We start from the raw sequence: 13456 nt of genomic DNA, 5'->3' as shown, positions 1-13456 counted from the left end.
TAACTTGTCCAAAAGATATTTATTAAAATGTTGAAACGTAGGGAAACCAGATGAGGTAGTCTACCAACAGCCATTTGACATGTATAAATACAAAGTTAAAGACATCCTAAATAAGAAATAATTTACACACAGCTAAAAATGCATTTCTAACGGGACAGCTATCCTTTATACAGCCCAGTCATATCCAACAAGTAAATATTTACATATGCATTTACTCCCTTCACTGAAGGCAGGCCTATACAAAGCCAATACACTTCCAAATGAAGACCCTAAAGGTCACTGACCTCTGCAAAACAGATTTAATTACATACTTTATTTATTAAATACATTTTAGTTTAATTGTAGTTCCAGAATAATTTTACAAAGAGCTTCTCAGATGCCTTTTCAACAAGTTTTAAAGTTGTCATCTCAGCAGTGTCTTTGTCATGTACTGATGCCTATCCCACACAACATCCTACCACAAAGCAGTAAATCATCTACTATAGTTTAAAACATGCTACTCCGTTTTAGCCGGTCTACCAGGGTCTCCACACTGACTTGGAGTAAGTAAAAGAAGGCAAGCTCAACACATCCTGGCCGTCAGGCTCCTCTGAAGACGATACATGGCTTTGCTCTGAGTCTGTCTCATCCAAGTCAGAGCAGAGGTCATCGGTGGAGGTGCTGGAAGGGGCCGGGGACACCAGGGCCGTGTACATGCTTTCAGACAGGGACCAAGTGCTGTTACTGTCCGCAACGGTGTCCGGCAGAATCAGCCGGAGGCGGTCCTCGTCGTTCAAGGGCATGCTCTCCAGGAGGTGGTTTAACAGCTCCGCGGCATCTGTTGGGTCAATTCCCGGGCAGCTGGACACAAAAGTATGCACGTCATGCATACACTGGATGTAACCTGCAGCAAACCGCTCACAGGCCTCCCGGTTCACAGCGTCCACTTCTAGGGAAAAATAAAGTGTTAGCTTAGCAACTACACTAATGAAACTTAAACGTGAACTGCCAATGCGTCGGAAACGTCCGGTTCTCTGTTCTGATTGGCTGACCCACAGTCGAGGCTGTACACGCGCACCTGTGGCCGCAGTACAATTGATTGGAATATTGACACGCTGACCGTTAAAAACTACTTAGTTTTAAATAACCATATTGCTCGTTACGTAACTTTAACGTTTAACTGTTACGGTTCTGAATTTTTGGTGAAAGGTAAAACATTTGCTGAACCTTAATGGCATACTTCCGAGTTAATAATAATGTTAAATGTTTACCTTGGGCACGGTTTTTCAGGATGTTCTCCACTCGTTTCACTGTCATCTCCAGCACCTCGGCATTCTCCATCTTTGATTGCAACTGCGCCAGGAGACAAAAAAGAGTAAGCAACAAACGCTAACAACACAAACTAGCTAAATTACCACATACCTGTCTACTTCATTTTAGGGATAATGCCACATAAAGCCTAGAAATTGATCCATATTGTCTTACGTCTGTGTCCGCGATGAGAACTCTGAGTTCTTGTAAACTTTCATTGATGCGAGCTCTTCTTTTCTTCTCGACCAGAGGTTTCCTCATCTGCCAAAACAGCGAGGAAGATGTTTTTTCAGTTAGCTGCCAAGTTAAAACATAAATTTCATAATTAAGTGTTCACGTAGGCCCTTACCTTTCTGTCAGACTTGACCTCACTGCAGTTATCACCTCTGTCTATTCCGTTTGTCTTGTTACGGATGGGGGCCATGTTGTTGAAGTTTAACCCAGGCGCTGCCAGAAGCCCACTGAACTGGAGGTCGGTTTGTAATCCAAAAAGCCGTTACAGCTCGTCAATGGGAACAGATGGCCGAGCGATCCCAGCGGCCAACCAAGCTTGTAGAGAGACTGGGCTCGTTAGTACTGCTCCGAGGGGGCCCGTACTTGGTATATACGACGGTTCATTTACATGTGAATAGGTGAACTAGCTACTAGAGACACAACGAGGGCGCGCAACGCTCGTACCCGCCAATCACCAATGGTCATGTTAGCTATTGTCGCTGCGCCGGTCTGAACCATGCAGATCTAGAGATGAAAAACATGAAGTAAAAGGAGGACCAAATATTGTCGACAACCTCTGTAGTTACAGCTGACATAAATAAAGTACAATTGAAACAGTGGATACAATCAAACATTTACTTTGGATGATGAAAATCTTAAAAATAAAACTATAGTCTAAGGTCCAAATGTAGCTTATTTCAAAAATCTACTTACAGAATAAATAATATTAACAATAATATTAACTCTGAGGCATTTGTCCCTTTAATGTTTGCATCCCTAAGCACTGCCCTTTAAAGAGTGTTCACCACTATAGGCCATATATCTGCCAATTCTCACATTACATCATTAGTCAGATAGGCCAATTTCATGCTTGATTGTGATCCATCAGTCTACCTATGAGGTCTAGACTAATGCACTACTTGTTAAAAAAAACTGAATTGGAAAATATGAGCCAGTCGTCAAGTGCACCACTCTCCGGTGTAAAGAGTTTAAAGAGTCTGAGTGCTGTGGAAATGAACAAGCAGCCTGAAACAGTGCTGGGTCTATTGCAGTGGCAACCAAAAAAGAGATCATTCTTGTATTTAGAGTGTTTCATCAGACACTTGTACTGCCTATTCTTGTAAATTTGTAAGTAGCACTTCATAGATTTTTTTTTTATTGTTCGCTATTGGTATCATCAACTCAGATGTCCTATGTTGTCCAAATTCAACACACTTTATGGCTTATAGTCTGTAGTTAGTCATTTGGAAACACTGTCATGACTACTCACATATGGTGACAAGGGTTGTGTGTATGTCTGTGCAAATTTGCATGTGTTGTGTAATTTGCATTTGGAGGGGGAATATGCACTAGTACATGTAGTTTGGTTTGTAGTGATTTCCACTGTAACATTTGTACTGTTTCAGTACACTGCTGATGGGTGTTAGCGATGAAGGTGACTGTAAGGTTTTAATTAGTTAGTTTCATTACAGAAAAAAATTAACAATTATGGCTGATCACTTTACCTCGAATACGATTCATAAATCTTTAAATTATCTACAGCCCCAAGACAGCCCTTTGTAACCACAGCTAGTGACATATTTATGAAATGTACAATTGGATTTAACGTCCATTTACAGATTTATATAGGCTAATACAAAATGCTAACATTTCATTGCATTAGGCCCACATTATACTAGACATTCAGCACTCAAATTAATACTTAATAAAACTATACAATGTGTATGCATTACACGCCTTAATGAGCCCATGAATAATCGATCATTATTATTACTATTATTAGTATCAGTAGTAGTGACCTAGTATTAACTTTATTGCAGTCTAGTAGCTGACTGAGAGTTTGAAACGTTCCTACATTTCCGGATGATAGTGTTGAGAACATGGTTGAGAAAGGGAGATGCAGCTTTAAATAAAATACGGAAAGCACTACCATATCTGGCACTTGCCTTCACAATAAAGGCATAACATATTCTAATATCAACAAAACGGGAGATCAAATGGGAATTTCCCATCATAGATGGGCTGAAACATTTAACTATATTTATCTGTATGCCAAAGAACCCACAAACTGTGCATGTTGTGCTGGATTAAATAATTTTAGCCGGACTTGAATTTATTTTGACAGCGGCGAGGCGGCTTTTCCTTCAGACCCACACAGTGCTTGTTCGTCAGAGAAGACGCTCTTCTGAGGTCACCGAGTACCGGGGGCGACACTGGTTCGCCGCTATATAATCTTCCCGGCACAGTGGATGAAACCAGCGCACTGAATCAGAAACGAGACTAAGCAAATATACATTGAACAATCAAACATGGTGAAGATAACTTTCCAGCCAGTCACGGCGCAGAAGCCTGAAAAAGAGAGCGATGGAGACAAGATCATTATACCCCAGGCTCACGTGAGTTTGCACTTTGTCTTTCTTTATTTCTTATTGTGGCATTTGTCTTGTGTCTTTGTACAGTGTAGTAGTATTTATTACTTTTGCATATGTATAGCTAACTGTTTATTCTTTCCTGTGATATTTGGTTTGTCTGTACATCTATCATCATGTCACTTGATGGAATTTAATTTAATACTGGTAACATCAAGTCTTCTTAATTATGCGAAAACCTTGATTTATAAAGCAAAGCTAAAATCTTTATGCAACTGAATAGATTAAGATCACGATCACACTGCAGTTTAATTATTATGGTTGTAGCTGATGCAGCTATGACAGGGCAATATTTCTCACGGAATAAAATCAGAGTTTGCAATAAGGTTGTAATAACAAGGGAACAGATCCAACATTGCAGACCATCCCGGCCAAGCCTGGGGATGTTGACATTACGTCACCATGTTTGGCCACTGTTAGGACACACTGCAGATCCAGTGTCCAGTGTGTGCCCTCAGCAGAATATGACACCATCCCTCCAAGTAGTTCATTAAGTATTCATCTAGACAAGAAAAAAACGTAAATTTTCTCTGATAAGCGGCACGTGTGAAAACAGTCTCGGTCCCACCAACGATTTTGTTGAAATGAGAAAAAAACAGAGATGTCAGATGCGGTCACTGCAGCAGTCAGTGATGTCACGAGGTGTTACACCACGTGAATCCTGTAGGTAGGGCCTGAGAGGCAAGAGCCTATCTGAGAGTGAGTGGTAATCCAGGATTACTGTTATGTGCAGTATACAAACAGTGGATATGGTCTAAAGCTTTTTATTCTCTCTCAAAATTGGCATCTATGAAAGGAAATTAAGGAAAATCAGAAGTCAAAATTGACAAAAATATTGACAAATACTTAAATTTAATACTTATGAGTTACATTGGCAACTGATGCCCTGAACCTAATCTGCAAAATGGCAGATCCCAGGTCTTCAACCAGTGTTAGAACAATTTGAACAGAATGAGGCTGTGCTTTTAAGTAGATAGATAGATAGATAGATAGATAGATAGATAGATAGAGTACTTTATTGTGCATATGCCATGATCTTGACTATTAAAACAAGTCTTAAATTAGCCTGATCATGTTATTTCTGAGCTGGATTTGTAGAATGGCTTGATTTAGCCGGAATGAACTGTTCAGGAAGACTCTTTTCTGGACTACCTCCCAGGAGTTATAAATAATTAGATATCTGGCACATAATGGATGTATGCATGTCTAAGCAGCATCCTTTTTTTCGTATACTGTGCACAGTGAATACCAGCTGATGACGCATCCATCACTTCAGCAAACACATTTTTTCAGCTGTTTGTTACGTCAACATAAGTATAACACATGATCTCAAAGGCTGTGTGGATTCCGATTGGCTGCAACAGTAAGATAGGCGTCAGAGCTAATGTGTGTAGATCTATTAATATGTCCGCCTCTGCTGAGGGACTCCTGCTCCACGTAGTTGTTCTCATTTTGACTCCCACTTAGGGCGCTAGAGACCTAACTGCAAATATGGAGCGTGGAAGTAGGCCTCTAAGAATAGACCCAGACTGCCACGTGCCAGCATCTTCGTCAGAGCCTGGCACAATCAGCTCTCCCTGCTTCCGTTCTGCATAGCAACAGTAGTAGGGAGAGGCAGCAGATTGACTGAGAGACTGTGGGTGGGCATCTGGCATGTCTCATTCCAGACCATCCTACGTCTACCAGATCCCCTCACTTGACTAACGACTTGGCAACTGCCTCTTGTCAAAATTAACTCTGTTACAATTTTGTACAGGAAAGACTTGCAGTGTGAGAGGACATTACGTCCACTGATGCTCCATCCTAGAACTGTCCTTTGCATCATGTTACACATATTTTGTATTATTGGAAAACTTGCGGTCTTCACTAGAATTGAAAATAAAACTTTGTATATTTTAACACAATACTACGTAATACTATGCTAAAAGATCCAGGTTAAGTTCATACCACAGTCTCCTGGTTAACTAACTTTACCTTGTTGTCCCTGATCTGTCTTCTAACCAAACTGTTTACTCTCTTTACAGGGGCAGCCAGTTCTTCCTGTCAGGGCCAAAAAGCCTTTTCCAACTGGCCTGTGCTGCCTCACCCTTGGCCTGGTGGTTTTCATGTCAGGACTGGTGCTGGCCTCCGTCTATGTCTATCGCTACTACTTTATACCTCAGGTCAGTTCACTCTACCTCCCTCTTCTTACTTTATCAACAGTACAGAATACAAAAAGCTATTTACACATGCTAACTCGGCTCTGTTGCATCCCATTAGCAGATCCCAGAAGACAGCTTGTTCCATTGCCGGGTTGTCTATGAGGACTCTGTCTATGCTCCTCTGAGGGGGCGGCAAGAACTCGAGGAGAATGTTGGCATCTACCTTGACGATAACTATGAACAGATAAGCGTGCCTGTGCCACACTTTGGAGGCAGTGACCCCGCTGATATCATCCATGACTTTCAGAGGGTAGGTTAAGGCACCTGCATGTTCACTCTATTTACAATTTCTTGTTAAAGTGTTTAAACATGGCTCAGGCTTAAACCTTTTTTAAAATTTGTTCCAGGGCCTCACAGCTTATCATGACATTGCTTTGGACAAATGCTACATCACCGAGCTGAACACGACTTTGGTGATGCCTCCACGTAACCTGTGGGAGCTGCTTGTCAATGTCAAGGTGAGGCACTCGCTCACTACATTTACTGTTAATGTCACTGTTGAAGATCATTGTTAGAGATAAATGGCTGTCTGAGAGAAGGAAGGACAGTGTGTTCCCGTCTTCCTGCCTGCAGTGTTCCTCCCACAGACAGATCAACTGAGTGATTCATTTGTGTCTCTTTGCCACAGAGAGGGACGTACCTTCCTCAGACTTACATCATCCAGGAGGAAATGGTGGTGACAGGGAGGGTGAGGAACATGAGGCAGCTGGGCCCGTTCATCCACAGGCTCTGCTATGGCAAAGAAACCTACCGCCTCAGACGCCGTAACCAGCGCCGACGTGAGTACACACATTAATTTCCTTGTCCAATCTGCTCAGGCAATATGAGATGCTGAATGAGTGATGAGTGCTGGGTGACTTCCGCTAATTTATCACCCACTTTCCCACCAAGCCTTGTGAGATGTTGAGTCATGTGACGTGTGCTGGGTCACTGCGATCTCTCTGTAGTCAAGAGGGAAAGTAATCCTCCAATGAATGACAGAGAATCCGGGGTTCAGTTTTGTGTAGGAACAAACTGAGATTGAGTGACCATGCAGAAAACAAATACTACCAGAACCAAATAGGGGCTTCCTAGTGAATATTTCAGACAGTGTGTCTACAGTGTAAAGTCGTCCTTTAACAGCCTGGCAGCCTGATTATCATGTTAGTGTGTGCGTGTGTGTGGGCACAGCTTGGGAACTTCCTGCTATGTGAGTCACTTGTAGTGCCGTGGACACATCCACACACTGTGGAGGTGGTAGTGATGCGCATTAGTGATATCTCTTTCGTTGCTGCCTTTGATTGGTGTGCGAGCTTTAGAAATGATGCAACAAACTTCCCCTGAGTACATATATGGATGTGATTTGAGGGAATAACTTCTGCTTATTCAAAATGGACAATGTAGGCACAGTAGTTAGTAGCTGTAGCGGTAATATGAAAACTGCAAACCTTGGCTTTCAGCACTGAACGGATCATTGAAATGTCTCTTCTCTTCCAGGTATTGAAAGGCGTGAGATAAAGAAGTGCCATAGCATTCGTCATTTCGAGAACACTTTTGTGGTTGAAACTGTCATCTGCGACAGGGTCTAAATCTGAGGCGGAAATCACAGCCATCCTGAAGCCAATCTCAAACCATACCTCTTGAATTATTTAGGCTTTTAACTGCACTTTAAGAGCAAGTATTTGTCCAACAGTTTCAGTTTCAATTTTAATGTTCGTTTTTTTTGTCTCAAGTTGGAATACTCTTTTATTGTTCATGTACAATGTTAATATGTTTTTTATTCAGATAGTCTGTATATTTGGATGATGTTATAAATGTGTTTGGATATATCTGTAGCTCGTCATGTTGTGCAAAAGAAGTTAATGTGTGTCAGTTTGTCATTTTCATCAGAGGACTTGTTTTTATGTTATTTTAGACTTGTCCTTATTGTTATTTAGTAACCCAGTGCACTGTGGGTGATGGTTAGAATACTTGGAAGCTGCTTGCACTGTGCACTCGTGTGACTATTTGTTTCTTGGTTGTAATTTTTTTTTATTTGAATGTCAGAAAATGGCAAAACATACCTCATGTAGTTTAGATGTTTCTTTTCTTTTTTTTTTATCATTAATGAATGGTGTATATAACTTTGATTGTTCCTAAGCAATATATACTGTAAATTGATTTTATTCTGGATTTCATATTGTTACATGCATAGATTTTTATCTGAACTCGATTAGTTTTGTGAATGATCATTTCTTTATGGTTTGTCTATATATTTCATTTGGTATCACATTTTCGTACTCCTTGGAATATAAATGGCTTTAGACTGTAATTAGTAGCAGTGCTTTAGGGGGAAAAAAGGAACCAAAGTCTGCAGTAAGCATTTATATGCTTAGTGTTAAGGATATATGAAATATTTAGAAAGAATGCTTTAAAGTCTAGATCACTTACTGTAGATGATGTCAAATGCTAAAACTCTCCTCCTCTTCAGTTCTTGCCAGTTCCCAATCCTTCCTATCTTGCCATTATTATCTCTACAATGTTGATTCGTCCCAACTTAAAAAAAGATTTGGGGTGTCTTTATAATGTGCATCCTGGAGCAAATCAGTCTCTTTTGAGAGAGACCTGGGATATGTGCTCATATTTCATCGTCTCGGATACTTTATTTTGCTGTACAGTCGATTTTTCTTGTACTATCTTGCTGCTTTAAGAATAAATGATCAAACTTTATTATTGTCTTTTGTATGTTAATCAGTAAAAGAATCAGTACAGCATACAAATATAAATCTGCAAATTATGGGTTAGAATAACTGGAGATTGTGTCAACAATACTTCAACATAAACAAAAAGGGCACTGATCTTTAGAAAGGGAAACAAAGACTTTATTTTTCCTTTGTGAACTTCCTCACAGCTTGTATAGACATAATGTAACTGGAACAAGCAGGTTTAATCAGTTCAATTTTTCTTGAACATGCTGTTCATGTTTTCATGTCTATAGAACAGAAAACTGCAGCTTTATCGTGGTAGAAGTAACACATTACAAGATTAATCTTGTACTTAGTTATATATTTCATTTTAAAATGGAAGAGGAAGAATTGGTTTCAAAAATAATGCCATACAAAAATAAAAGTTGAGTAGTAAAATTGTTATTTCTGTAATTTTCTTCAAAGGCCAAATAAAATGTCATAATTTCAATTTGAGCTTAAAGTTTCACAACAGACTTACTGGAAGCTGTATAATTAATGCTTATTGTATAAAAATACAAACAAAATGTACATTATCCTCCTTCAAGGGATTTGTTCTGATAGATAGAATTTCCATTAACGTCATTGTATTGTCGTCTGGGTTGTCTGGGTGAAATGAAAGAACAGAAAAAGGCTGGCAAACTGCAGCTCAGTTCAAAAAGCGCCATGACTTCACAAAAACAAATCATTTCAAAAAAGGATCATATCACAATGATGACGCAGGCAGAAATTAAAGTTACAGAAACTAAACAGCAAACAACACTGAAACTCAACAAAGAGGTGGCGAGTGCCAAAATGAAAGTATCAAGACAAATAATGCAAGTAAACCAAAACATGACAGTTTCATGTCTTCTTTCTTGTTTTAGCTTTTCACAGAAATACTATATCATAAAAAAAGCATTGATGTACAGTTAATCTCCTAATCAACCCCCCAACCTTTTACTGTTACCACAAAGGGATTGTTGAACATCTGCAAGTCAGGTCGACTGCCATTAACAGTGGGCCTTTCATAAATTCATATGATACTATTGCACATGTATGAAGCTACATTGTTATTAAAATAAAATAAAAAAACTAATCAAAAGTACAATTATATTTACATATTTCATGACCAACAGCATGTCATTTAATTATGCTAACAATTTAGCTAAGACTACAGCTAGTATCTAAGGCTACTAGCTAGAAAGCTAGACTTTCTGTCCACTTATTTGCTTCATCATTCATACTATGATTATTTGAAAAGTATAATCCTCCTGAATATTTTTATTTGCATCGATAAGGTCAGGGATATATTTAAAATCTATAAAAGTAGTAATTCTTTGCCACCCAGCCACAGTTCTTTTGTTATAGCCTATATAATGATTTACAGGACGGATACATAAATGTAACTTCTCTCCACTATTTACTAATGTAGATCCATTGTCCCTGATCTTAAATGGCTTAAATTTTGTCTTTTAATGAGATCTTCAGTAAAAGCGGATTTTACGTGCTATATGTCTGATTTTTCTTTGTGAGAAAACAGACGAAAATGCTCCATAATAGCCTACGGCTTTAAGATGAATTACACCCCACATTAGTTTCGCATTGTCAGTGCGTAGGACTGAGGACTGTGTGAGAATGCTTTAAGCAATCTCACAAGCTCGTCCCTGATATCGTTCTAGAAACATGTCACGTTGTGTCGGGTTGGTGGATTTTCTTTTTCGTGCCTCAATTGGGTATCAAAGCTCTTTGAGGTTTAAGACTGGCTTCCTGTTACTGGACCAAATCATATTAACAGATCTCTTTCTATTCAACATTTTTGCCTCACTCTTACCTACACTGCTTAACTGCAATTGCACTCTGACCTGTTTCACTGCCACCCATTTCTCTTAGTGCATGCCACACTTTCTACCGGAAACCATACTGGCTGTTCTTTAATTGCATTGCCCTTCAAAAAACTCGCCAGGTCTTGTATTCACTACTAGCACTCTGCTGAGGACACATTACATTTTAACTTGAATTGTCTTTATCTCCTGTTCAGACCTCTGAAGTGCTGAAAGTGGCTCTTCTTTGGCTGATCATTGACATTCTGAAGGTGTGTTTGGTGCTCCTCACCTCATGGGCAATGAAGTAGTAGCATAGAGCATCCAGACAGCAGGTGATGTTGGACAGACACAAAGCTACCTGTATGAACAGGCTGATCCTGGTCTTGGTGCCGCAGTCCTGAATCACTCCTTGGTGCACCTAGGATTGTGCAAATGATTAGAGGAACATGCCTACATGTATGAGAATAATGTTTCTTTTAATCTTATGATAACACCAGAGGTAACACTGCAGTGTGAGTTTTGCATGTTCCTATCAGGAATTTTTTTAAGATGATCTCTCCATACATCTGCTACATAATCTGCTGTAATAGTTTTGTTCCAAAATGAGATCTCTAACATTTAAATAAAAATGTTACCTACGATCTTGGTATCAGGGCTGTAAGTAGGGTTAGGGGTACCAGTGAGGACACAGAGGTATCGAGGGTATTAACAACCTGCCGCAAGGGTTACAGCCCTGCTGCATATGTCTGTCTCTTTAGAAGTTAAGTAGTGTGTTTGATTCAGTTTGCAAAACTGGGGAGGAAGCACTACCTGGAACTGACAGTGGTTTAGCACAAATCAGGCTGGTAAATACTGTCCATGAGAGAGAAAAAAAATCAAATTTCTGAGTTGATATTTTTCGAAAATCTATTCCATTTTTTGTGGACCTGATTTAGAGTAAGAGTCAGTCATTTAGACAATTTGTTACTTTCAAAATTTATCAGGATTTTTACACACTGCATTTTTTATGGATATATTGTATTCTGGAATAAAACCCTACATTTGTTGAGCCAAAATGGACAAGAGGTCACTAGAGTGGTCAGGAAAAAATGGAAATTTAGACATCTACAATTCTATGAAAACTGGGCAAAACCCTTTCTGCTGATGAAGATAATGTAAAATTACCAAAAGCTCCAGAAGTGCTACTAAATGGACCTTGAGGTGAGTTTGTTTTACCACCTTTATTTGTTATCTTCTAATACCTGCTTCACTTTTCTCACTTTAGAGTTCAGTTTACTTAAAATGAACTTGCAGTTTCTCTCACCAGGAACTGCAGGAGGATGCCAAGGTGGCTCGGGGTGAAAGGCACCAGGAAGGCACTCAAACTGCTGTAGATGATCTTCACGCAGGCCCGGCTCTGAGGGCTGTGCTGGCCAGATTGCTGAAGCGCCCAGATGGTCTGGACAGAACAGTAAATCACCACCAACGCAGGTACCAGGAACCCAAACACCTGCAGGCTGATGATCAGTGGAGGGCTCCAGCCATTTTCTGAAAACCCGTGGAAACAGTGGAAAGTTTCCTTCCCGGCATCTCTGAAACGGTGGATGGTTGGAGAGAGCACTGCCAGCACCAGCATCCACACCCCCATGCAGGTCCCCAGAGCCACTTTGGGTGAACGCAGCAGCTTGGCTTTGAATGGGTGACAGATAGCCACCCATCGGTCCACAGCTATACACATGATGGTGTAGATGCTGCCATATATTCCAATAAAATACAGGCTTTCCAAGCCTGAACAGAGAGGTTGGAGGTAGGAAGGCCAGAGGTGATTAGTCGCATGCATTTTGAAGGGAAGAGGGAAGAGGAGGAGCAGGTCCATCAGAGCCAGGCTGGTCATGTAGATAGTTGATTCAGTCCATTTTCGCAGAAAGATGCAGAACACTAACAGTGCTACAATATTCAGGATCAGACCCAAGACGAATATGGGTATGTAGATGACCGGCTCCAAGTAGTTCATCAGTCGGTCCACCTCTTTAAATGAACAGTTGTTTGACATGGTGTCACTGCAGAAACATAGTTTGATTTGATGTGATTTCAACAGCTGTGCCAGGATTTCAAAGCTGAATTTAAATTGTGAAAATGAAGTTTGATTTCCCGTCGTTATTCTTTGTTTCTACACAGAAAGATATGTGCCACTGTACCAAGCCTCTTGAAACCTCCTAGTTGTGTGGGCACAAGCGGTTTGAACTTTTTTTGTTCCTGCTTTCTCATGTACAGGCCAAAATATGTTCAATCACATTTCACAATCACTTTTTACGCTCAATGCTCAAATTAGAAGTAATACTGTAAATCTGGCTTAGGTTGAAGTTAATTGGAAAATTAGTTGGACCTTTAATTTAAATGGGAAATGTCTAGATCTGAAAAGACTTGTCAGATTAAGCACCGGCAACTACCTAGATGTTGATTTATATCTATCTTTGATAGATGCACATTTTGTCAGTGCACCTGTCTGTAATTAAAAACTAATAAAGAGTCCTATAATGATTTGAGTGTTTAGTGATTTAAACACAATTAAATGCAAAGCACGAGGTCTTACTCTAAGTTACTCTGCAGTCATCACTGGAAGCATATGTCAGAATAAACTAAAATATAATTGTAATCTAATTTATCAAAAATAGTCTACTAGATGTACTGCAAACATACTATATTTACATTATTCTGTTGGTTTTAGAGATGTATTACAATGATTTCCAATGAGCCATTTCCAATTAGATCAATTGCTAATTCCTTTGATTACACTGAATGTCTGGCTTGTAATTTAAGTGTCACAATAAAATAGC

General features: G+C 39.8%; 3 protein-coding genes across 5 annotated transcripts in view; 1 reads left to right on the top strand and 2 right to left on the bottom strand.

The window, feature by feature from the left end:
- On the bottom strand, positions 1-3559 carry hes6 (hes family bHLH transcription factor 6). Of its 2 annotated transcripts, none has more exons than XM_056390629.1 (4): positions 1640-3559; positions 1465-1551; positions 1251-1332; positions 1-925 (listed from the first exon to the last, which is right to left on the bottom strand). In XM_056390629.1, the coding sequence occupies exons 1-4, from the start codon at positions 1712-1714 to the stop codon at positions 516-518; spliced, it is 654 nt and encodes a 217-aa protein (XP_056246604.1). In that variant the 5' UTR covers positions 1715-3559; the 3' UTR covers positions 1-515. The 2 variants fall into 2 exon arrangements, with proteins under 2 accessions (XP_056246604.1, XP_056246603.1); XM_056390628.1 differs by having other exon boundaries at positions 1-928; positions 1640-3548.
- itm2cb (integral membrane protein 2Cb) lies at positions 1014-8821 on the top strand. 2 transcript variants are annotated; one of them, XM_056390627.1, is made up of 7 exons: positions 1014-1354; positions 3629-3899; positions 5957-6094; positions 6195-6383; positions 6481-6591; positions 6762-6912; positions 7610-8821. In XM_056390627.1, the coding sequence occupies exons 2-7, from the start codon at positions 3813-3815 to the stop codon at positions 7699-7701; spliced, it is 768 nt and encodes a 255-aa protein (XP_056246602.1). In that variant the 5' UTR covers positions 1014-1354; positions 3629-3812; the 3' UTR covers positions 7702-8821. The 2 variants fall into 2 exon arrangements, with proteins under 2 accessions (XP_056246602.1, XP_056246601.1); XM_056390626.1 differs by lacking the exon at positions 1014-1354 and having other exon boundaries at positions 6192-6383.
- A 138-nt stretch (positions 8822-8959) lies between these two features.
- Positions 8960-13456, bottom strand: part of LOC130178421 (G-protein coupled receptor 55) — a 4705-nt gene continuing 208 nt past the window's right edge. Inside the window, exons 2-3 of the mRNA XM_056390624.1 lie at positions 11944-12679; positions 8960-11058 (exon numbers count right to left, since the gene is read on the bottom strand). Of these exons, the coding sequence (XP_056246599.1) occupies positions 10852-11058; positions 11944-12679 (943 nt within the window). The 3' untranslated portion in view covers positions 8960-10851. The remainder of the gene's footprint in view (positions 11059-11943; positions 12680-13456) is intronic.

This window comes from Seriola aureovittata, chromosome 12 (assembly GCF_021018895.1).
Source record: "Seriola aureovittata isolate HTS-2021-v1 ecotype China chromosome 12, ASM2101889v1, whole genome shotgun sequence".
In the NCBI taxonomy this organism is placed as follows: Eukaryota; Metazoa; Chordata; class Actinopteri; order Carangiformes; family Carangidae; genus Seriola; species Seriola aureovittata.
The sequence above is the reverse complement of the archived record's forward strand: the minus strand, read 5'-3'. Positions and strand labels throughout refer to the sequence as shown.

Bases quoted from the DNA above. Each gene is read 5' to 3' on its own strand.
- hes6 (XM_056390628.1), bottom strand. From the start codon at position 1,714: ATGGCCCCCATCCGTAACAAGACAAACGGAATAGACAGAGGTGATAAC. The intron at 1,552-1,639 runs GTAAGGGCCTAC...CTGTTTTGGCAG, and splicing joins AGGTCAAGTCTGACAGAAAG to ATGAGGAAACCTCTGGTCGA. The intron at 929-1,250 runs GTAAACATTTAA...ATTTTTCCCTAG, and splicing joins CCTGAAAAACCGTGCCCAAG to AAGTGGACGCTGTGAACCGG.
- itm2cb (XM_056390626.1), top strand. From the start codon at position 3,813: ATGGTGAAGATAACTTTCCAGCCAGTCACGGCGCAGAAGCCTGAAAAA. The intron at 6,592-6,761 runs GTGAGGCACTCG...TCTTTGCCACAG, and splicing joins AGCTGCTTGTCAATGTCAAG to AGAGGGACGTACCTTCCTCA. The intron at 6,913-7,609 runs GTGAGTACACAC...CTTCTCTTCCAG, and splicing joins ACGCCGTAACCAGCGCCGAC to GTATTGAAAGGCGTGAGATA.